Source organism: Brachyhypopomus gauderio, chromosome 11, assembly GCF_052324685.1.
Source record: "Brachyhypopomus gauderio isolate BG-103 chromosome 11, BGAUD_0.2, whole genome shotgun sequence".
Taxonomy (NCBI): Eukaryota; Metazoa; Chordata; class Actinopteri; order Gymnotiformes; family Hypopomidae; genus Brachyhypopomus; species Brachyhypopomus gauderio.
Window position 1 is genome coordinate 21,258,691 of NC_135221.1, and position 22,280 is coordinate 21,280,970.

The window sequence follows — 22,280 nt, forward strand, 5'->3', positions numbered from 1 at the left end:
TGTACTATAGGAGTATAGCTACTGAATAGCAGTATAGTACTGATGTACTATAAGAGTATAGCTACTGAATAGCAGTATAGTACTGATGTACTATAGGAGTATAGCTACTGGAGGTTTGTTGTGGTAGTAGAAGTTAGAAATGGTGAGAAGCTTTGGGCTCTGCTGTAGGAGCAAACTTTGCTGAAAATGGGTCAGGCCTCAGCCACCCTCCAGCACACACACACACACACACGCACACACACACACACACATACACACACACACACACACACCCACACACACACACACACACACACACACACACATACTCACACACACACACACACACACACACACACACACACACACACACACACACACATACTCACACACACACACACACACTCACACACACACACTCACACACACACACACACACACATACTCACATACACACACTCACACACACACACATACACACATACTCACACACACACACACACACACACACACACACACACACACACACACACACACACACACACACACACACACACTCACTCATATGATATTTTCATTTTGGCTTGGTGAGCACAAGACAATCAAGGGGACAAATCAAGGGGACAAATCAAGGGGACAAAAAGAGAGAGGGACTCACCACATGGAGAATCTTGTTCTCGGTTTCGTACACTGTGCAGTCCTGCGGACACAAGCAGCAGAGGACGTCAGACGCGCGCGGCCTTTGCCTCTAACCAAAACGGGAATGCGCGAGCATGTCGGGTCGAAATCGTTAACATTTGCATAGCGGAGTCCCACCGGAACAGGCGCGAGCATCGCAATAAAGGGCAGCGCGCGATCACGAGACTACGGGCCCATGCAGCCACGCTCCACTTTGGATGGAACGGCGTGTTGAAGAGCAGTTCTGTACCGCTGGGCCGGGATGTGGGGCAGCAGCTGGAATATAGCTGCCCTGTTACATGTAACTCGACTGAGTTCTCCCAAAAAATGATTTAGGCTGTAGTTTACAAACTAGTGTTATTATAGATCTACATCTAGGGTCTTGGTGGTATGCCATAGCTAGACATGTTGATGGGAATATTTCAATTTAACTCAGAATTACAGTGGCCAACATTTCACCTCAGCAATGCCAGCCAAAACTCCCCCTGGCGTTTTTTTGCGACAAAATACAGTAAATAATGGTAACCTTATGCAAGGGATCTCTAAACCTTTAATCAATGGTCACACACTTGACCAGTGACCAGTTTGGGTTACAGAATTTGTAAAGAAATCTGCCATTGAATGTGATGAGGCACATCTTGTAGACGAGACACATTGAGAAAGCACACTAGCACAATGTCTATGTGCTGGTAAATCATTTGAGTCAACATCACGGAGAAACCTCCCCTTTACAAATGGCCAGCAGACCGTTGTCCACATGTCTCATTATGGTCTCAACCCAACACGACGCTCCTCAAGGTTCAGAGGACCTGGGCCCATGTTGCTGCTCCTGCCCCGAAGGCATTTGTACAGCTCGGATATCTCATGCAGCAGACATGTTGGTTTTAGCTATATAAGCCCCACACCTAAAGGACTTTGTCCAAGCAATGCCCAGAAGCATTGCATGCCCAGACCACATGAGAACCTCTGGTTATGGAATATTAGAGGAGGCGACCTTTGGCTCAGGCGGACTGCATCAGCATAGTAACGGATTGCTGGACTCCAGCCTAAGGCTTTTGGTTCAGCAGGAGCCAGTAAAGCCACATGCTTTCTGTGCCTCAGTTTGTCCTATTATGTTGTCAGCAGTGGCTACAGATTCACTAGCACAGCTAACAATGAACAAAGTCTCGTCTAAAAGGTTAACCATTTAACAGTAGCTTCATGCTAACTGGCTTCTGTCAATAGCAAAGTTTGAGGTACAGTATTTATGTTTCCAGTGAGTGTACGATTCCTATAGTTTACCTGAAAAACCAGAACACCAAAGTTCGAGTGTCACTGTGGTTGTGGGTTCAAGATCCAGGAAGCACAATACTGTCATGTCATACAGCCAATATGAGATTTGCTGTGGATAAGGGAATCTGTTGGATTCTGTACATTGTAAGCACTGAGGGGAGTGAGATACCTACTAGTTGCACTATTGTAGTTAACTCCAGGCACAATTGAACAATGTTGTTTTTCAGTAGCGAGTATTCAGTCACGCTGACGAAAGGAGACCTGTAGACACAATAAAATGGGACAAAAATGGATATCTAGATTTGTTTTTATCTTACTAAAGCACATAGGTCATTAGATGCTACTTTAGGAAATCACAAAAATAAACCCACAACTTAAATCCACATTCATTAACTCTAACTCGCTGAAAGCAGCTGGTCTACTCATGTTTAATAGCAGTTAGCTGTTAGCATAGCCATGTACCTGTCCAGCCACGCCAGCAGGTATTTGGCCGCTCCTATGAGGTCGACCACCGAGGTGAGGAAGTCGTTGGGCAGGCGTCGTGAGGAGCGCCCGTCATAGTGGCCACTCCTACGTCGGCCCATGATGAAGTTCTGCAGGTTCTTCGCTGAGGCGCTGAGCTTGTGGGAAAGGGTGCGCAGGTTTTCTGTTTCAAGCCCATAGTTCTGGAAGGAGTCAGAAACAGGACGATGTTCAGATGACAGACATGTTCAGTGTTATGTAAGTAGCACAGTCACCAGGACAGAAACGTTCAATGTGTAGGTAGCACAGTCTATCAAGATGCATGAACTTCCAAGGCAGTGTTCTTATTTTATATTCCTGTCTGAGTCCATATTTCTCACATATTTAAGACAGACAGACAGACAGACAGACAGACAGACAGATAGACAGATAGATAGATAGATAGATAGATAGATAGATAGATAGATAGATAGATAGATAGATAGATAGATAGATAGATAGATAGATAGATAGATAGATTTATATATATTTATATCGCCATATCATTGAGCAAACACACAATGACATACTGACTTCTGATTTCTAGCATATTCCCCCCATTCTCCTGGACAGAGCTGTGGAACGGAAGCTCTTCGACCTTGTGTTAGGTGTGTGGTGGAGACCTGCTGGTCTTCTCCCAGAACCCGCAGTGTTCAGTCCTCACTGTGAGCACAGCTCATTCATCAACGCAGCCTTCATTAAGGGTTATCAGGCCGTAATGAAACACAGTGAGACGGCCCGGTTATCAGCAGCTCTGAGCCAATGTCACACACCAGTGTGTGAGGATGGGTAGTTCACAGTGCTCCAGCTTTGATGATCACTGCATAATTCATATAAACTGTGAAAGTTGTGGTTTGTAAATGTTGTTAGTGTAAACTGTCCTCTCCATTGCAATATACTGTAAAATGTCCATTCACTTGTATTATAATAAGGAGGTCAGGGAGAGTAGGTACAGACATGAGCTTTTATTCGCATTTCTTTCATATTATCTGTTAGACTATTGTGCATTAGCCTGTTAAACAGGCTTATTGTTCAGTTACTAATCTTTTGGCGTAACCTCCAGAAACGGCTGTGGGTTTTTCCGGAACTATGAAAACTATGAAACTAATATGAGATATGAAATGTAGTTAAGTGGTTATGAGTGAGGGATGTGAATCTGAAACCGGCTGTCAAATGTCGAATCTGACATAGAATGTTGACCTGCGTCCTTTCAGACCTCACAGCCTCCCCCACGACCTTCACCTGCCAGGCTTTTCCGTAGAGTTACATTTATTTCATGGTTTGGCCCAAGGCAGCATGCATTAACTGTATGGGACACTCCCTGTGGAGAGCAGTTACATTAAGTGGCCCAAGAGTGCAGCAGATGCATCAGTGCTGGTGTAGGATCAGGTTGCCTGTGTCCATATCATTTTAGTCATTAAAGTGGAAGTGCAGGGCTGATCCCAAGTCAGCATTCTTAGCCTGAACAGAGATCAATATGCGCCTCTATCTGCTGTGCTAACACCATGCGCTCTCGGCGGGGTAGACCTTTACAAGTTTCTGTTTACTTTCCTACTACCTCAGGGGTGTGAAAAAAATTTCAACGGGAAGGATCTATAGCAGCTGTTCAGTAATTTTGATGTCTGCATCAAGGTTCTAGACGCAGCAGTTACACAGATATATAGAGCCCGAATGAGACCAAACGATTGGTCACTGGCCCATCGATGATGACCGGCATGTGTGAAAAACCATGTCATTGTAAGTACTTTATGGTACCATTGGCACATTTGATAAAGTAAGTTGTTTCATGTTGCAGTGCGATGTTAAGCAAACAGAAAGTGCTTTTCGGAACCAACAGGGGGCATGTTTCCAGTTCCTCCATTTCAAACCTGCCTGCCAGCAAACCCAGTATCGAGCTGGTCGTGCCACTAAGCAAACCCATTACCCAGAATCCAGAAACCAGCAGGTAATGAAAACTTGTACTGGAGGCAGAGTCTTGTCTTTTGTGTGTGTGTGTGTGTGTGTGTGTGTGTGTGTGTGTGTGTGTGTGTGTCCAGAAGATCAAGGGCACTGAGGAGAATTAGAGAGATGGTGTTACATGACAAGCAAACTGCAAGGACTCTAAGGAACAGGAAATGAGGTAAGCGCCTTGAGACGGTGCACATCACAAGTGCGGAGAAGGAATATCACCCCAGGCTCTAGTCATTAAGGCATCTTACCATTATACCAGTGGCATGGAAGGCATGCAAGTCATTTGAAGACACAATTGGACAATAGGCAGAGACATTTAGGGCTTGAAAATGTTGGTGGAAAAAGGGATCTGGCTGTTCTGTGCAGGTTGTCATGACACAGGAGGATTTGCACCCATTCTCACTGTGGTCTTCTGCTCTGTTTAAAGTTTGGTTCCAGAGAGTGGTAGCACAAATTCCCTTAGTTTACAGAGCGCTTTGTGAACACAGTCGGTGTGTTCAAACTCCAGCAGGCTGGCACATGCGTGGGTGAAGGGGAAGCCGTTTCCTAGTTTGCTTAAAAAAAAAATTCTGCTCTTTCCTTGGTGAAAAGGAGATGTAGTTTTCACTGAAGAACCTTGAAGTTAACCTGTTCATCTTCAAGCAAGCTGAGACAGTCCTGTCACTGTCAGGGCCACATTTATTCACTGACTATGACAGCAAGTGAACACACACTCCAACCACCAGCAAAGAGCAAGACACCCCACATGCGGGTCCGCCGAGCGGCAGTGCACTGATGCTCTGAGAAGATACGAGATGCTCTGAGAAGATGGCTCTCTCTCGTTTGTCTCCTGTCCCATTATGGAGAAGGCACGCTACATTAGAGAGGACTGGAGGAAGACACTGAGCTGGGAGGGAATATCCCACAGACAGAACAGGGCCGTGCTGTGTGCTACCACCTGGGACGCCTGGAGCCATGTCCTCACACACAGGTACCGGTGCTCACTGACACCCCGCCATGACAGAGGAACAGTTGTTTGATGTGCTCACTCACACACATACCACACACACATATATATACAGTATGCGTGTATATATATATATACAGTATATATATATATACGGTATATATATATACGGTATATATATATATATATATATACACTGTACATATATATTACTCTTGGTAGGTTTCGTTTTTTTTTTTTTTTTACATTTTCAGTTGTGTACCCTATTCCATAATTTAGGGTACTGGTTGGGTATGGGGCAGGGCCGGAGTGGGACACTTTTTCAGCCCGGGAGTTTCATGCCCAAATCCGGCCCAAAATTATTCCCCCCCCCCCCCCCCCCCAATCGGCCCAAACTAGAGACTGACATGAGCTGGCCCATCGGGAATCCTCCCGAATCTCCCGATTAGCCACTCCGGCTCTGGTATGGGGAATTTTAGACATTGTTGTATATTAATGAACATTTTCTCATTCAAGATTCTAATTTGATATTCACAATAAATATTTCAGTATTCATTTCAGTTTGCCGGCACCATTTCATAAACTGTCAGCAAAACATTTTCCTCATAAGTACAGGAGAGGACACAGGAGAAGGAGGTGGCCTGACAAGAAAGATACAATATTTCTGCTCTGGTACAGAGTGCTAGCATAAGAGAGCAACTTTGTTCATACCCATAACTGGGTCAGGGTTCTGCAGTCCAAGCAAGTGTGTGTGTGTGTGTGTGTGTGTGTGTGTGTGTGCATGTGTGAGCATATGCTTGTGGGTTCATGTGGACATAAACATATTTTAATTCAATTTCCCAAAACTTCTTCCTGCCTTTTAAAACTGTTTTACTTCTAGCTAGCTAACGTATCAAGGATTCAGGACCTGCATATTAAGGCTACAATCAATAATGAGCACACGGCCTGAGAGAAATGCCATTAGGCGTTTAAGAAATCCCCCTCCCAAACCCCAGAGCATCCCCTAACGCCCAGGGTCTGTTCAGCTTGTTGCCATGGTGACTATCCCTTACCACATTTAATTGCACCCAATATAGAGATTAAAGCCCCTTATAATGTCATATGTTGCCTGGTAAAGCTGCTCGAGGATGGATGAGGTTTTGACTCTTTTTCGTATTGACTTCGCCCCACATTTAGAGCAGCTCAACTCACACAAAATAGGCAGCGGAACTGAGCAATGCTGAGCGTAGCTATCAAATCACGGTCTTATATAGCCAAGCATAACAGAAGACTCAGTGATGTGGCATAAAGCTGCTTACCCAGCGAACAATTATGTAATTAACACTAAAACCCTTTTCTCCACGCAGCCACAGGCTGGCCAGATATTTTGGCCTCATCTAGATTTCACCCATCAGAGTAGTTCTGTACCCTGAGTCCACTACTGAGTCCACTACTGAGTCCACTACTGAGTCCACTACCGAGTCCACTACCGAGTCCACTACCGAGTCCACTACCGAGTCCACTACCGAGTCCACTACTGAACCCTAAACTGTCAAATCAGGCCAGACGCAGTATCGGCACCTTTGACCCAGACTGATTACAACAACCCAGCTGAGGCGACTGGCAGAGTGGAGATGGGTGGAGTGGAGATGGGTGGAGTGGAGATGGTGGAGTGGAGATGGTGGAGTGGAGATGGTGGAGTAGAGATGGTGGAGTGGAGATGGTGGAGTGGAGATGGTGGAGTGGAGATGGGTGGAGTGGAGATGGTGGAGTGGAGATGGTGGAGTGGAGATGGTGGAGTGGAAATGGTGGAGTGGAGATGGTGGAGTGGAGATGGTGGAGTGGAGATGGGTGGAGTGGAGATGGTGGAGTGGAGATGGTAGAGTGGAGATGGTAGAGTGGAGATGGTGGAGTGGAGATGGTAGAGTGGAGATGGTGGAGTGGAGATGGTAGAGTGGAGATGGTGGAGTGGAGATGGTGGAGTGGAGATGGTGGAGTGGAGATGGTGGAGTGGAGATGGGTGGAGTGGAGATGGTGGAGTGGAGATGGTGGAGTGGAGATGGTAGAGTGGAGATGGTAGAGTGGAGATGGTGGAGTGGAGATGGTAGAGTGGAGATGGTGGAGTGGAGATGGTAGAGTGGAGATGGTGGAGTGGAGATGGTGGAGTGGAGATGGTGGAGTGGAGATGGTGGAGATGGTGGAGTGGAGATGGTGGAGATGAGATGGTAGAGTGGAGATGGTGGAGTGGAGATGGTAGAGTGGAGATGGTGGAGTGGAGATGGTGGAGATGGTGGAGTGGAGATGGTAGAGTGGAGATGGTGGAGATGGTAGAGTGGAGATGGTGGAGATGGTGGAGTGGAGATGGTAGAGTGGAGATGGTGGAGTGGAGATGGTGGAGTGGAGATGGTAGAGTGGAGATGGTAGAGTGGAGATGGTGGAGATGGTAGAGTGGAGATGGTGGAGATGGTGGAGTGGAGATGGTGGAGTGGAGATGGTGGAGTGGAGATGGTGGAGTGGAGATGGTAGAGTGGAGATGGTAGAGTGGAGATGGTAGAGTGGAGATGGTGGAGTGGAGATGGTGGAGTGGAGATGGTGGAGTGGAGATGGTGGAGATGGTAGAGTGGAGATGGTGGAGTGGAGATGGTGGAGATGGGTGGAGTGGAGATGGTGGAGTGGAGATGGTAGAGTGGAGATGGTGGAGATGGGTGGAGTGGAGATGGTGGAGTGGAGATGGTGGAGTAGAGAGGAGATGGTGGAGATGGTGGAGTGGAGTGGAGATGGTGGAGTGGAGTGGAGATGGTGGAGTGGAGATGGTGGAGTAGAGAGGAGATGGTGGAGAGGAGATGGTGGAGATGGTGGAGTGGAGATGGTGGAGTGGAGATGGTGGAGTGGAGATGGTAGAGTGGAGATGGTGGAGTGGAGATGATGGAGATGGTGGAGTGGAGATGGTGGAGTGGAGATGGTAGAGTGGAGATGGTGGAGTGGAGATGGTGGAGATGGTGGAGTGGAGATGGTGGAGTGGAGATGGTAGAGTGGAGATGGTGGAGTGGAGATGGTGGAGTGGAGATGGTGGAGTGGAGATGATGGAGATGGTGGAGTGGAGATGGTGGAGTGGAGATGGTGGAGTGGAGATGGTGGAGTAGAGAGGAGATGGTGGAGATGGTGGAGTGGAGTGGAGATGGTGGAGTGGAGTGGAGATGGTGGAGTGGAGTGGAGATGGTGGAGTGGAGTGGAGATGGTGGAGTGGAGATGGGTGGATTGGGGATGGTGGAGATGGTAGAGATGGTGGAGTAGAGTGGAGATGGTGGAGTGGAGATGGTGGAGTGGAGATGGTGGAGTGGAGATGATGGAGATGGTGGAGTGGAGATGGTGGAGTGGAGATGGTGGAGTGGAGATGGTGGAGTGGAGATGGTGGAGATGGTGGAGTAGAGTGGAGATGGTGGAGTGGAGATGGTAGAGTGGAGATGGTGGAGTGGAGATGATGGAGATGGTGGAGTGGAGATGGTGGAGTGGAGATGGTGGAGTGGAGATGGTGGAGTGGAGATGGTGGAGATGGTGGAGTGGAGATGGTGGAGTGGAGATGGTGGAGTAGAGAGGAGATGGTGGAGATGGTGGAGTGGAGTGGAGATGGTGGAGTGGAGTGGAGATGGTGGAGTGGAGTGGAGATGGTGGAGATGGTAGAGATGGTGGAGTAGAGTGGAGATGGTGGAGTGGAGATGGTGGAGTGGAGATGATGGAGATGGTGGAGAGGAGATGGTGGAGAGGAGATGGTGGAGAGGAGATGGTGGAGTAGAGAGGAGATGGTGGAGATGGTGGAGTGGAGTGGAGATGGTGGAGATGAGATGGTGGAGCAGAGTGCGGTGCAGTGAGTGGGCACTAATCCACCAGCTGCATGCAAGGCCAAGATAACCACACACACACACACACACACACACACACACACACACACACACACACACACACACACACACACACACACACACACAGAGCAGAGAGACTCAGACACAGAGGCCACTGCCCAGCTGGGGTGGAGTGTTGAAAGTAGTTGCTAACACTCTCTAATGCTCTAATCCCCTGCCTGGCAGGCCACTGCCTCCTGACGCCCCTGCCCACCCCTCCAGGGCGGACCACTGCCTCCTGACACCCCTGCCCACCCCTCCAGGGCGGACCACTGCCTCCTGACGCCCCTCCCCACCCCTCCAGGGCGGGCCACTGCCTCCTGACGCCCCTCCCCACCCCTCCAGGGCGGGCCACTGCCTCCTGACGCCCCTCCCCACCCCTCCAGGGCAGACCACTGCCTCCTGACGCCCCTCCCCACCCCTCCAGGGCAGGCAACTGCCTCCTGACGACCCTCCCCACCCCTCCAGGGCGGACCACTGCCTCCTGACGCCCCTCCCCACCCCTCCAGGGCGGACCACTGCCTCCTGACGCCCCGGGCCAGCCCTCCAGGGCGGACCACTGCCTCCTGACGCCCCTCCCCACCCCTCCAGGGCGGGCAACTGCCTCCTGACGCCCCTCCCCACCCCTCCAGGGCGGACCACTGCCTCCTGACGCCCCTCCCCACCCCTCCAGGGCGGACCACTGCCTCCTGACGCCCCTCCCCACCCCTCCAGGGCGGGCCACTGCCTCCTGACGCCCCTCCCCACCCCTCCAGGGCGGGCCACTGCCTCCTGACGCCCCTCCCCACCCCTCCAGGGCGGACCACTGCCTCCTGACGCCCCTCCCCACCCCTCCAGGGCGGACCACTGCCTCCTGACGCCCCTCCCCACCCCTCCAGGGCGGACCACTGCCTCCTGACGCCCCTCCCCACCCCTCCAGGGCGGACCACTGCCTCCTGACGCCCCTCCCCACCCCTCCAGGGCGGACCACTGCCTCCTGACGCCCCGGGCCAGCCCTCCAGGGCGGACCACTGCCTCCTGACGCCCCTCCCCACCCCTCCAGGGCGGGCAACTGCCTCCTGACGCCCCTCCCCACCCCTCCAGGGCGGACCACTGCCTCCTGACGCCCCTCCCCACCCCCCCAGGGCGGGCCACTGCCTCCTGACGCCCCTTCCCACCCCTCCAGGGCGGACCACTGCCTCCTGACGCCCCTCCCCACCCCTCCAGGGCGGGCCACTGCCTCCTGACGCCCCTCCCCACCCCTCCAGGGCGGGCCACTGCCTCCTGACGCCCCTCCCAAGGCCAGCCCTCCCCTGCCACACACACATTTACTGCCATGGAATATTCTCAAAAATCCAACACCATATTCAACATAGCAAATATATAACAGAGGAACATACTGCACGTCTGACCACCAAGGGCCTGAACTACGTGTGCTGCAAACGTGTGTTTCGAATGACACAATTCTGTAATACAGTTCACACCACCAACAATAATCATTTTTCTCATTTATTTATTTCGATCAGTTGAGTCAAAGAAAGTTAAAATTACATGAATAAACCCATGATTAAATAATTTTGTTCATTTTCTTCCAATTTCATCTCATACTGGTAGCATTATATTAACAATAGTTGCTTGGATGCTGAGTTAATACGATTTGTGCTCCACAAGTGCAGTGTAGAAGAATACAGCTAAAGACTAGACTTAGTTTAAAAAAAGATCCTAATATTTTTGTGTGCCACTGTGCCAGCCAAATAACCTTGGCCTACTTTTAGAAACACCACACCTACATCGTTCACTTTCTGTGTGTCAATTATCATTCCAGGGCCATATTCTAAGATAAGATATATATTTTGCTGTACTGTGTCAGCAGACACTTCGATAACCTTTGAAAAATGCCCATATTTAATCACGTTCCCAGCAATGACAATGAACGTCACTGGCTGGTGATTCATGGCGTGTGCACACGTGTCCTCTAGTGCTGCGTGTCACGTGCCTGCATTACGTCAGCGCCAGTGTCCTTCTGTGAGTGGCTGCATCTGTGTGCTAGCATCCTCTGTGTCTCTCTCGCTCTCTCTCTCCATCTCTCTCTCTCCCCCTTCTCTCTCTCCCTCTCTTCTCTCTCTCCCCCTTCTTTCTCCCTCCCTCCCTCCCTCTCTCTCTCTCTCTCTCTCTCTCTCAAGCTCCCTTCACTCTTTCTGCAGCTGGCCTCGACGCAGTCATCGCTCACGTTTGCCAGCCTGCCAAAGTGACGCCATGCCAGGCCCCGGGGCGAGCGCCGGCCCTCCACAACGCCCCGCGCAGTAGACGAGTACGGAGGCCGTGGAGCCAACATGGCAGCTGCCTAAATGTGGGCAGCACGGAGCTCATTCTCACCCCCCGGTCACGCGTGGCCGGCTTCTCTTCATTTAAAACACCTATGCTTGCTCAGCGCCTCTCCCCAATGTCTAACACATAAAGGAGTAAATAGGCAAGTCTCAGAGCAGCTGTGAATCAGAGCGGCCTGAAGTTAATGCCCCGGGGGCAAACGCAACACTGTGTGTTGCTCTATCCTACCCCACTGGAGTCATGAAGGAAAACACTGCATCACTCAGACACAGGACGACGTGAGGACCTTGATGATCAGACTCGCTGAGGTAAATGACAGTGGGGACAGGAAATGTGTGTGAAGATAAGGAGGCATCTCGCTCCAAAAGAGAGAGGAAGGAAAGAGAGAGAGAGAGTAAGAGAGAGAGACAGTAAGAGAGAGAGAGAGAGAGAGAGAGAGAGGAGAGAGACAGACAGAGAGAGTTCAGTGTCCTTGATTGTGAACGGATGCATCCACAGTGACAACAGCCCAGATCATGAATCATAGTCTTCTGCCCATCCTCCCTCAGTACTTGTGAAGGCTCTCTCCCCGCCTGAGGTGCTGATGAGAGTGGAACCTTTGGTCTCCATCTCTAAGCAACTGGTCATTCCGGAAGCTTCCTCTGATCCCAATTTTGGAAACACAATCTTCTCACCTGCTATTCTCTCCACCATCAAGGTCCCACTCTCAGAACTACACACACCCCTCAGGCAGCTGTACTTGTGTTGAGGGAGGGGTTTATAGCTTTATTAAGCAATTTCTAAGCTAAATTAAGCATATAAATCAAGTTCTTGCATGCCGCATCAGTGATGATAAGCACCTTCGCTTGTTCAGGGTTTGTGGAGGGCTGTCCACGTGCCCGCCCACGTCACTGAGAGTTACCCATGGTTTCGCTCTCATTACACCATTTCACACGCCGGCCCTCGAGGGTCAGTCCCAGCGGAACCGGCTTCGTGTCGCTGCTACACTAAGCCGAGGGCCATCCCCGTCAGCGCCTGCCAGCAGCTAGCATACAGCGAAACGTCTCCATCATTGTTCCCTTCCCTTGTTAACTCTAACATGACCCTGGTTTGAAAGCATCTGCTCTGTGGTTGGTCTACACACAGAATCTGCACCTATGCACTATGCTGGGGTTGTGACCTTTGAAGTCAAGCAGAATGAGGAAGCCCAGTCTCTGTGGAATACGATTTCCTACCCAGCATGCTCGTTTGTACTTACATTTTAAACTTTGATCTTTTTTTAATCTTGTATGAACAACCTTTCAGATTATTGATATCTTGTCCTGCTGTTTGCAGTTAAAAAACTGTGGGTGACAGTGTAGTAAACAGCACTGATCAATATTACATCTGCCACCCTCTTTGAAGGATCCGATCTTCGCACAATTAATGACTTAGAGAAGCGCAGTTATGTTTACATGGCAATTAAAAGAAAGCCAGAGGCCTACAGGACGGACTGGAGTTGCGTACCAGCGCACACAGGAGGTCCACAGCCTCCAAGATGAGTTCCTGGTGGCCGATGCGTGTGACACCCAGTTCCTCCAGTTCCTGGTGCGTGATGTGAAGAAGCTGCTCACCACTGATCTTCTCCCTCTCGAAGTTCTTAATGTACTGCTGCAGGCAGTCATCCAGACCTGGGGGGTGCCGCACACACACACACACATACAGAGAAACATACACACACAGGACATCAGGATCCTCTCAATGGCAGATTGCTTTATGATACTTGCGTCTATATTATTATTTTTTTGCTTTTTTGTTTTTCCGATGCGTGGATGTGAGGGTGAGGAAACGTCCTTTTATGTAAATGACCAGTTTGTGCAGAGTCCATGTGTCCAAGTATGTTCACTATCACACACAAGATCAAATCAACACCATTAGCACAGACAGCCCCGAGACAAAACAATATAAATAAACGATCACTCTCTTTCTCCATTTCAGTCCCTAATAAAACTGCTATTATATCCTGCAGTAGTGTGGCGGTATTATTTTTAGTAGGTATTATTTTATGTAGTGCTCTACTAACAATTTCCTCTAATAGTGGAGAGGAGAGGAGAGGAGGAGAAGAGAGAAAGAGGAGAGGAGAGGAGAGGAGAGGAGAGGGAGAGGAGAGGGGAGGAGAGGAGGAGAAGAGAGAAAGAGGAGAGGAGAGGAGAGGGAGAGGGGGAGTGTGTGTGGGGAGCAGCATAGTAGAAATCCCAGCAGTGAATTAACACCTACAGTGTGGAATTAACACATATGGCTTTTGTTTATGACCATCTGGAAACAAGAGTAAGAGTTAACTTAGCACTGAGGATTGTCCTGTGTGGACTTGTGGAAACAGTAGCTAAATGAATTCCTCATGTCTCCTACAAATCCCACAGCAGATGTTCCTCCCAAAACTATCATATGATCATACAGTGGCACCCAGAGTGTTGGTCAGTAAATGCACGTCTCCTCCTGATGGACGCTGGTTCTGACCCACTCTCTGTGCATTTGCTGAGCGTCCATCCTTACACGCGCCTGAAGAGCTCTGGTTCTTCGGCCCGCCCAGCTGTATTTGGAGCAAGAGGCTGCATAAGTAGCAGGAACATCTGTCCGTACCACCATGGAGAGGAGACATCCTGCCATGAGACATTTTGCTGAGGGAGAGGACGTGAAGGGCACTGCGGCTGTCCGACACCACACCAAGCCAGTCCATCTGCAATGAGGTAGTCCATGAGGTAGTCCATGAGGTAGTCCATGAGGTAGTCCATGCTAAAGCTCGTTCTTACACTACAATTACAGTTTTTCTCGATTGTTTACACACTAATACTGGTAATTGAGACACAATGACCACAACATGTAACTATTGCACCAACCCCCTGAACCAATTCTACTAAACTACAAGCACAATTCCTGTTTTACACTCAAATTGCAGTTCTAAAACACACTTTTTTCCAAATACTACACACAATTTTCTGCATTTGGCATAATTTTCATGAAGAAAATCTCTTGTTTTCACAAGGAACACACTGCTATTCAAAATTCTAAAGTTAATTGTCCTATTATGCACACTGACTCATCACATCAGCAAACACCTGTCTCACATGTTTACAATCAGCAATCAGAGCTTTAGCATAAAATGGCAAAAGGTGAGCTCTTCTGTTTTGGAGCAATGGATGCCAACATTGGAAACAGAGGCAGAGCCAGAGGAGTGAGAGTAAGAGGAGGAGGACGAGGAGGACGAGGACGAGGACGAGGAAGGCCAAGGACCGTAATCTCTGATGAGATCCGAGCCACTTTGGTTGACCATGTGGTCAACCATGGTCTAACAATGAGGGAGGCTGGGCAAAAAGTACAGCCAAATTTGAGTAGGTACACTGTAGCATCCATCATCCGGACTTTCCGTAATGAGAACAGGTAAGAAATCAGCACTCAGTAGGAAACTGCAGGACTGCATATCAATACAGTACTCAATGAGTACAGTATTGCCTGTGGACTGTTTTGTAGGACTGTAAATATAAATATAAATGTTTCAAGTATTTGGGAAATGTATTCCTGCACAGTATTTACAGTATTTTACTATTTGGATTGCAGAACTGAAAGGTTACCACCACGAGGTGGACGGGAACGTCTTTTGTCTCCTGAACAGGAAACTGAAATCCTGAACATGGTCCTAGTAAATAATGCCATAACATTACGGCAAATACAAAGAAAAATAATAGAAGACACCGAGATCTTTCAAAATATTGATAGGGTAAGCTTATCAACGCTGGACCGTGTCTTGCGCAGAAATAACCTGAGGATGAAGCAGGTCTACAGGGTGCCTTTTGAACGCAATTCAGAAAGAGTCAAAGAACTGAGATATAACTATGTGCAAGTAAGTCCTATACAATCTCACAACTGATGTATACACTCAACACTGTATAAATTATACATATTTCAGTATTGTAATCATAATGATTGTGCTTCACAATAGTGACTCCTCCATGTCTATTTCTGATACTGTCATGTGTGTTGCAGAGAATCCTTGAGCTAGAGGTGGACGCAGTGGAGCACCAATTCATATTCATTGATGAGGCTGGATTCAACCTCACAAAAAGACGAAGGAGGGGAAGGAATATCATCGGCCAGCGTGCCATTGTTGAAGTTCCTGGCCAGCGCGGAGGGAACATCACTATGTGTGCAGCGATTACCCACCACGGCGTCATCCATCACCATGCTACCCTTGGCCCCTACAACACTGCCCATCTAATCACATTCCTCGACACCCTACACAACACACTCATTCCACCAGATCAGATAGACGGTCCAGAGCAGCTCAGGTACGTTGTCGTTTGGGACAATGTAAGTTTCCACCGGGCTGCTCTGGTTCATAATTGGTTCACTGCCCACCCACGCTTTTCAGTTGTTTATCTCCCTCCATATTCTCCATTCCTCAATCCTATTGAGGAATTTTTTTCTGCCTGGAGATGGAAAGTGTATGACTTACATTCACAAACACGTATACCCCTTCACCAAGCTATGGAAGACGCATGTGGAGATATAGCAGTTGATGCTTTTCATGGCTGGATTCGCCATGCTAGGCGATATTTCCCCCGCTGCTTGGCCAGAGAAAACATTGCTTGTGATGTGGATGAGGTGCTGTGGCCAGACCGAAACACAAGAGAGGATGCAACATAGTTTTATTTTTTTTTACTGTAACTGTATACAGTAAATTCTTCTGTTTTGTATGAAGGCCACTGTATGTGCAACTTTGTGTTGGGTGGGATGTACACTGTGTACATTGCTTTTGTGGGCAAAAATAAAATATATTTGTTACTGTATATGTGTGTTCTGAGTATAAAAACACTATTCTAAAATATTTTACAATGCACTTATGTATTTCCTGTCTGTAGTAAGTGTAACACTGCACAAAAAAGGCCAAAGTCATTATGATGAATGGAGAAGAAGTGTTTTCCATTCATCATAGTGTTTTACATTGAGCACATCAGTGTTCAACCAGTTGTTATAAATGTCTATTCATATGATGGTTTGTGTGTGTCATCTGAGAACAAAATACCATTTTGAGAAGATATAATATTGTTCTGACTGTAAAGTTTCATTTTGAAAGAGAACTGAGGGGTTTTGCCCATTGTGTGTGTGTTTTTCTGATTTGTGTGTAGAGTTTTGAGAGTATGAGGCATGCTTTCAGACAATGTGTGTAAACAATCGAGAAAAACTGTAAGTTGTGGTTGTTGGATGTGGGCAGTCTCAGATCCAAAAACCCAGAAATGTCCAGTTCCAATCTACTCCATTTGATTACTTTTAGGTAGAAAAGCTTTTTGTTTGTTTCTTTACATTATATTCGACAGCAATTATTTATGCTTTTCTGGTTGAGTTTGAGAAGTTTTATCCTTGAATGAAAGACAAAATAAATAGAGTGTTTTAAACTTGCCAAAGCATCAGAACGAATCATGGAATTGTTCTCAGAGAAAAAAACGATCACACACACTATATTTCTGACACATGGCAACTTCTGACCTACTTCCATGTGTCCTTTATCACTATTTGAGAAGGACGAAAAGCTTTGAAAACACGTTGCATAGTCTGAGCTTGTTAGGATGACAAATGACAGAACTTTACTGGAGCTTCTCCGTGGTGCAGGAGTGTGGGAGTGAGTATATGCTCACCATCAAAGATCAAAGGGCCCTGACACTCCCTGTACTGGTTAGAGTATGATCTGTAGTGGTTAGAGTATGATCTGTACTGGTTAGAGTATGATCTGTACTTGTTAGAGTATGATCTGTAGTGGTTAGAGTATGATCTGTACTGGTTAGAGTGTGATCTGTACTGGTTAGAGTATGATCTGTAGTGGTTAGAGTATGATCTGTACTGGTTAGAGTATGATCTGTAGTGGTTAGAGTATGATCTGTACTGGTTAGAGTATGATCTGTACTGGTTAGTGTATGATCTGTACTGGTTAGTGTATGATCTGTACTGGTTAGAGTATGATCTGTAGTGGTTAGAGTATGATCTGTACTGGTTAGAGTATGATCTGTAGTGGTTAGAGTATGATCTGTAGTGGTTAGAGTGTGATCTGTACTGGTTAGAGTATGATCTGTAGTGGTTAGAGTATGATCTGTACTGGTTAGAGTATGATCTGTAGTGGTTAGAGTATGATCTGTAGTGGTTAGAGTATGATCTGTACTGGTTAGTGTATGATCTGTACTGGTTAGAGTATGATCTGTACTGGTTAGTGTATGATCTGTACTGGTTAGAGTATGATCTGTACTGATGTTCAAGCTCTGCACAGTGTGAGTAGATCTGATTCTTCCAGAAACTTACACCAAGAACATCCAAACTATGTGTGAATCATCAAGCTGAAAGTGTGGAAACATCTCCGAGCTGGAGCCACACAGATCTACGGCGTGTTCCGTGGGCCGGGCTGTCCCGGAGCTGTTCTCACACACAGTCTCTGGCCTTCCCTTACCAGATCAGCGAGGGCTGTGGGAGTCCTTTGAAGTGCTCACTACTGCACGACGTTTATGTCAGTGGGTCGCACGAGGGAGCGCGCACGGCCGTTTGAATGGAGGGACTGTGTTCCTCGCTTGAATCGTCTACAGCAGCTGCAGCCGCTATAAAGGGCCTTAAACACACAGCGCTGCGACGTCCTGCTCCTGCCAGAGACATGAAAGCACCGCCCGGGATCGTGGCTGTGTGCTCCTCCCGGAACTGGAGCAACCGTGAGAGTGTGGGGGTGCACCAGGAGAGACGAGGGTGAGGGGTCAGGATACTGCACTGGTTTCGGTCCACTATAGGGACAGCACTGCACAGTGTAAGTCCATCTTGATTCATGTTACCACGTGATAAGCCAGATCTTCAGTGAAGTACTGTGCAGTTCCGTGATAAGCCTTCACTCCTGCAATATAAACTCCCGTTATACTCTCCTGCAATACACTCCTGTTATACTCTCCTGCAATACACAGCCCTTGTTGCTTTTGTTTGTGTTTTCTTTTTAGCTTTGTTCCTATGTAGGTTTTTATGGTAAGATGACATCCAGAATAAGATTATCCTCAGTGTGGAAAAACAGCCTGGGGATTGCATTTGAGATGCATTGTTATTCTTGTGTTTTGTTTCAGTAATTCAGTAATCGAGACACAATTAAAATACTGTCATTTCCCTCACAAAGACTGGACGTCATGCGACTTCTCACTGTTGCTATCTTTTAAAACATTTCTACTGGCACAAGTGACTGCCCATTTCTCTTTGTGAAATTCATTAAAAATGAAAAGAGGCAGTGAAAAACACATAAAACTACCACCATTATTCTCCACCCTCGGAGAGAACATTTCTGCTCAGAATAGCTCAACATAGTTGGCATTCAAGGTCGGATTGAAAACTGTAGATTTGTTGCTCCATGTCATTTGTTTGTTTGTGTTTTTTCCTCTTACTTGACCGATTGTGCGGTGGTGTCACTCAAACTAGTAATTATCCCAGCACACCTGTGGCACCGGCTCGGCCAATTGGCAAACGTCGTTTTAAGCGTGCCGTCTCACTGTACTGCCGAGCAGTTCAAGACGGACGTAATGAATAGAGAATCACAGAGGCCACGATCTTGATCCAGCTTACCAGTGTGACCTACTTTCACAGCATCTCTGGTGATTGCACGGATAAATCCAGCTATCTGTTCACTCCCGTTAGCGCCCGTAAGGGACAGCTAGTGGTGTGCCATGAAAATTGTACAACCCCCCTCCACCAACCTATTACGGCACACATATCAGGTTAGGGATAACATCCCTGCCCAATTCTTCAGACAAAAAAAACAGCACTTCAGCAGGAGACCATTATCAAGGCGGCCGGGCTCTGTAAATTAAAGGACTTCATCTGTGTCTCTGAAGGTTCGTCTAAGACTGACTGCTTGTGATTCTGACTGAGACTGACTCTCCTCTCCATTTGACTCACTAATTTGATGTTCACCGTTCTGAAAGAGGGCACTGGCACTCTAGAGAAAGACTTTGTCATAGAGGTTAGGTAGGTTATGATAAAAGATTATCATAGTTCGTGAGCCTGGTTAGTTGACACCAGGCTCACTCATACTAATGCATCAGCAACGCCTGAATTACGTCTCGATTCCGTACAGCTCAGCGCTAAAGCTCAACATGGCCAGTCAGCTTCTAGTGTTTCTCAGATCTCAATTATTTCTCACAAGCTTGTTACTTGATATGACTAAGCACATCCACTTGCCTCCAAAACAATTAAAAGGCAGTTAGATGTTTCTTTTAGCTACATGTATTTACCGTTATATATTTCTTTTAATGGAGTGATTTTGAAAATTCAGGGTTTAGAAAATTTTGAAAGTTAGTTTCCTAAATAGTCTGGATATGGAGTGTCGTACTTACAACTGCTAACAAGTTAAATGTACCCAGATTTTAAGATAACTAGAAGAGTTGAAATACTGCTCAAGGCCAAATGACCGCCTGGTCTAACCAAAACTTCAGCTTTGACAAGCTTGTGTGTTTGTGAAGTCACGCGTGTTCCTCTGTGCTGCGTCTCGCGTTCCTCCCGTCTTATACTTGTGTCTCGCAGCGTGTTAATTGGAAGTGTGACTAGTGAATTCTGCGTCCCCATCATGTGCCTTGAGCGGTGCGTGCCAGCTCCCCGAGTCCGAGACGCAGAACCTGAGGGCTGCGCTTTGCTTCGAGTCGGCCAATTTTGTCATGAATCCAGTTGAGAAGGTTGGAAGCAATGTGTGTGTGTGTGTGTGTGTGTGTGTGTGTGTGTGTGTGTGTCTGCGCATGCAAATATGCGCACATATGTGTAATGCGTGCAGTGAAGTAACTGCAATGAAGCACCAGGACTACAGTGTGTGGCTGTCTTGATATGCATCATCTCATTTGTATGCTTCTGTTCTCAAATGAACAGGAATGATCACTGGAAGGACATTGTGCGTAGATCCACCTATACACTGTATGCACATGTGCAGGAGACCACAAATCACAGTAAATACGATGGACTAGTACTGGATTAAAAAATTTACATGAATCAAAAACCAATACTTTGTCATTAGTTGTCATTATTTGTCTTTGTCATTAACACAGGTGACAACCACATCTTCACATCTTACAGCTCTCTCTCTTTCTCTCCCTGTCTCTCTCTGATTTAGTAAAGAGGCACCAAGCTACTAGACGTAGGCCTGTCTGCGTCCGAATACAATTGCAGCTGTACTGAAACAGTGTGGGGAATTAGCCAATTAGCATCAGTGGGCTTCGTGATGAGACGCGATAGGTCCTGTTTAAAAAAGGACGCCGTCCAGCGCAAAGCTCTGCCTTTTCATTATGGAAGCGTTGCAGCGCTACAACTTCAAAGTGAGAACCCAGATTGTTTACACTATGAAGCTCTCTGCAGCCAAAAAGCATCTCTCATCATTATCCAGAGCTACCATGGATACCCCCAATTAGACAATATAACCAACAGATGTAACTTCGTCTACTGGCTTCCTGACAACCGTTCTCTCTCATTCACTCATCACACAGCCTGGTTAATGTGTTTTGCGACAATGAAACGCCCTTTGAAGATTCCACCTCATCCTTGCTAATATTACGGCGTCGGTGAAGCCCGTGGCTGTGTGGTTGGCCACCCTCTGAGCTCATGCACTTGGCAAGGGCCATCTTATCAGTTACCAAAGCAAACGAACAAAGCACTGTCCGGTGAGTCACACACTCACCACAGGTGGACGGTGAGTTGATATGTAGTTGAGGATATTTTCGTGTAGGCTAGTTCATCTACCAAACTGTAAATGGTAGCAATTAGTTTTTGTGTGTGTGTATGACAGGTCGGGGCGGTTGTCCGGTACGCAGGGAGGCGAGGCTAGGCGTGTTCTCCTCTTCTGACCCGATCATCTTGGTTCTGTACTGCATCCGACTCTAAACAGGAGACTGGATCAATGCGGGACGCTAGGATATCGGATGACTGCCACAAAGCACAGACTAGGAGAATATAGATCTCCAAAGCTAAAAAATGCCTGTGCACAGAGCAAAGCTATTGATAGCGGCTATTTTGGGCTACCTTATGAAAAAGAGTAGTAAACAGCTGTATCCTTTACAAACTTCCTGGGCATGTAACATCCTTTTAGCAAACCAGCCAAGATCCTTCATTCCATTTGTGGTAGAATATTGTTACATTCTGTATTGTATCATATTGCAGTCGTTGCCTATTCAAAAATAGCATGTCATGATTTTTTCCCCCTTACCCTGAAACAATGTTCATTCAATCTAAGGTCAGTACATACTTGAAGATATAATATATTTTAGTGCCATTTGAGTGGCCTAAATACACATGGTTATGAGTCTTGATAATGAACATTTTACATTTATGGTATATAGCCGACCCTCCAGAAAAGTGCTTAAGTTGTCTATGCAGAAAAAAATACCTTCCTAGCTAATATAAAGATATTAGAGTTCAAAAATACTCTTAAATGGAAATACTGTCTGAAACAAGAGTCAGAATACTAGCTGAAACAAGTGCTAAAATCTAGATTGAAAGATGCAATAAAATATCATTTAATACACTGAAGAAACTACATTCATAAATACTGCCAACTTGCTGAAATAATATTACTACATAAAATCAGTAATACAATGTTTTTATTAAAATTAGTTTTTACTAGAGGTTCATTGGTATTCATTGGACAGTACTGTTAAAACAACGAGGGCATGTTTCGAAGTTCAGTGTTCTCGAGTGCAGAGACACACACCCCACCTGGAGTTTGATATCTATTTCACTTACTGAAGACAAGACTGAAGGCAAACGCC

The 22,280-nt window shown here is 47.1% G+C and overlaps 1 protein-coding gene across 5 annotated transcripts in view; it reads right to left on the reverse strand.

Moving 5' to 3' along the window:
* Positions 1-22,280, reverse strand: part of LOC143527458 (connector enhancer of kinase suppressor of ras 2-like) — a 59,348-nt gene that overhangs the window by 31,297 nt on the left and 5,771 nt on the right. For all 5 annotated transcript variants that reach the window (XM_077022688.1, XM_077022687.1, XM_077022689.1 and 2 more), the window contains exons 2-5: positions 12,997-13,160; positions 2,392-2,594; positions 2,103-2,190; positions 638-679 (exon numbers count right to left, since the gene is read on the reverse strand). In XM_077022688.1, the coding sequence (XP_076878803.1) occupies positions 638-679; positions 2,103-2,190; positions 2,392-2,594; positions 12,997-13,160 (497 nt within the window). The remainder of the gene's footprint in view (positions 1-637; positions 680-2,102; positions 2,191-2,391; positions 2,595-12,996; positions 13,161-22,280) is intronic.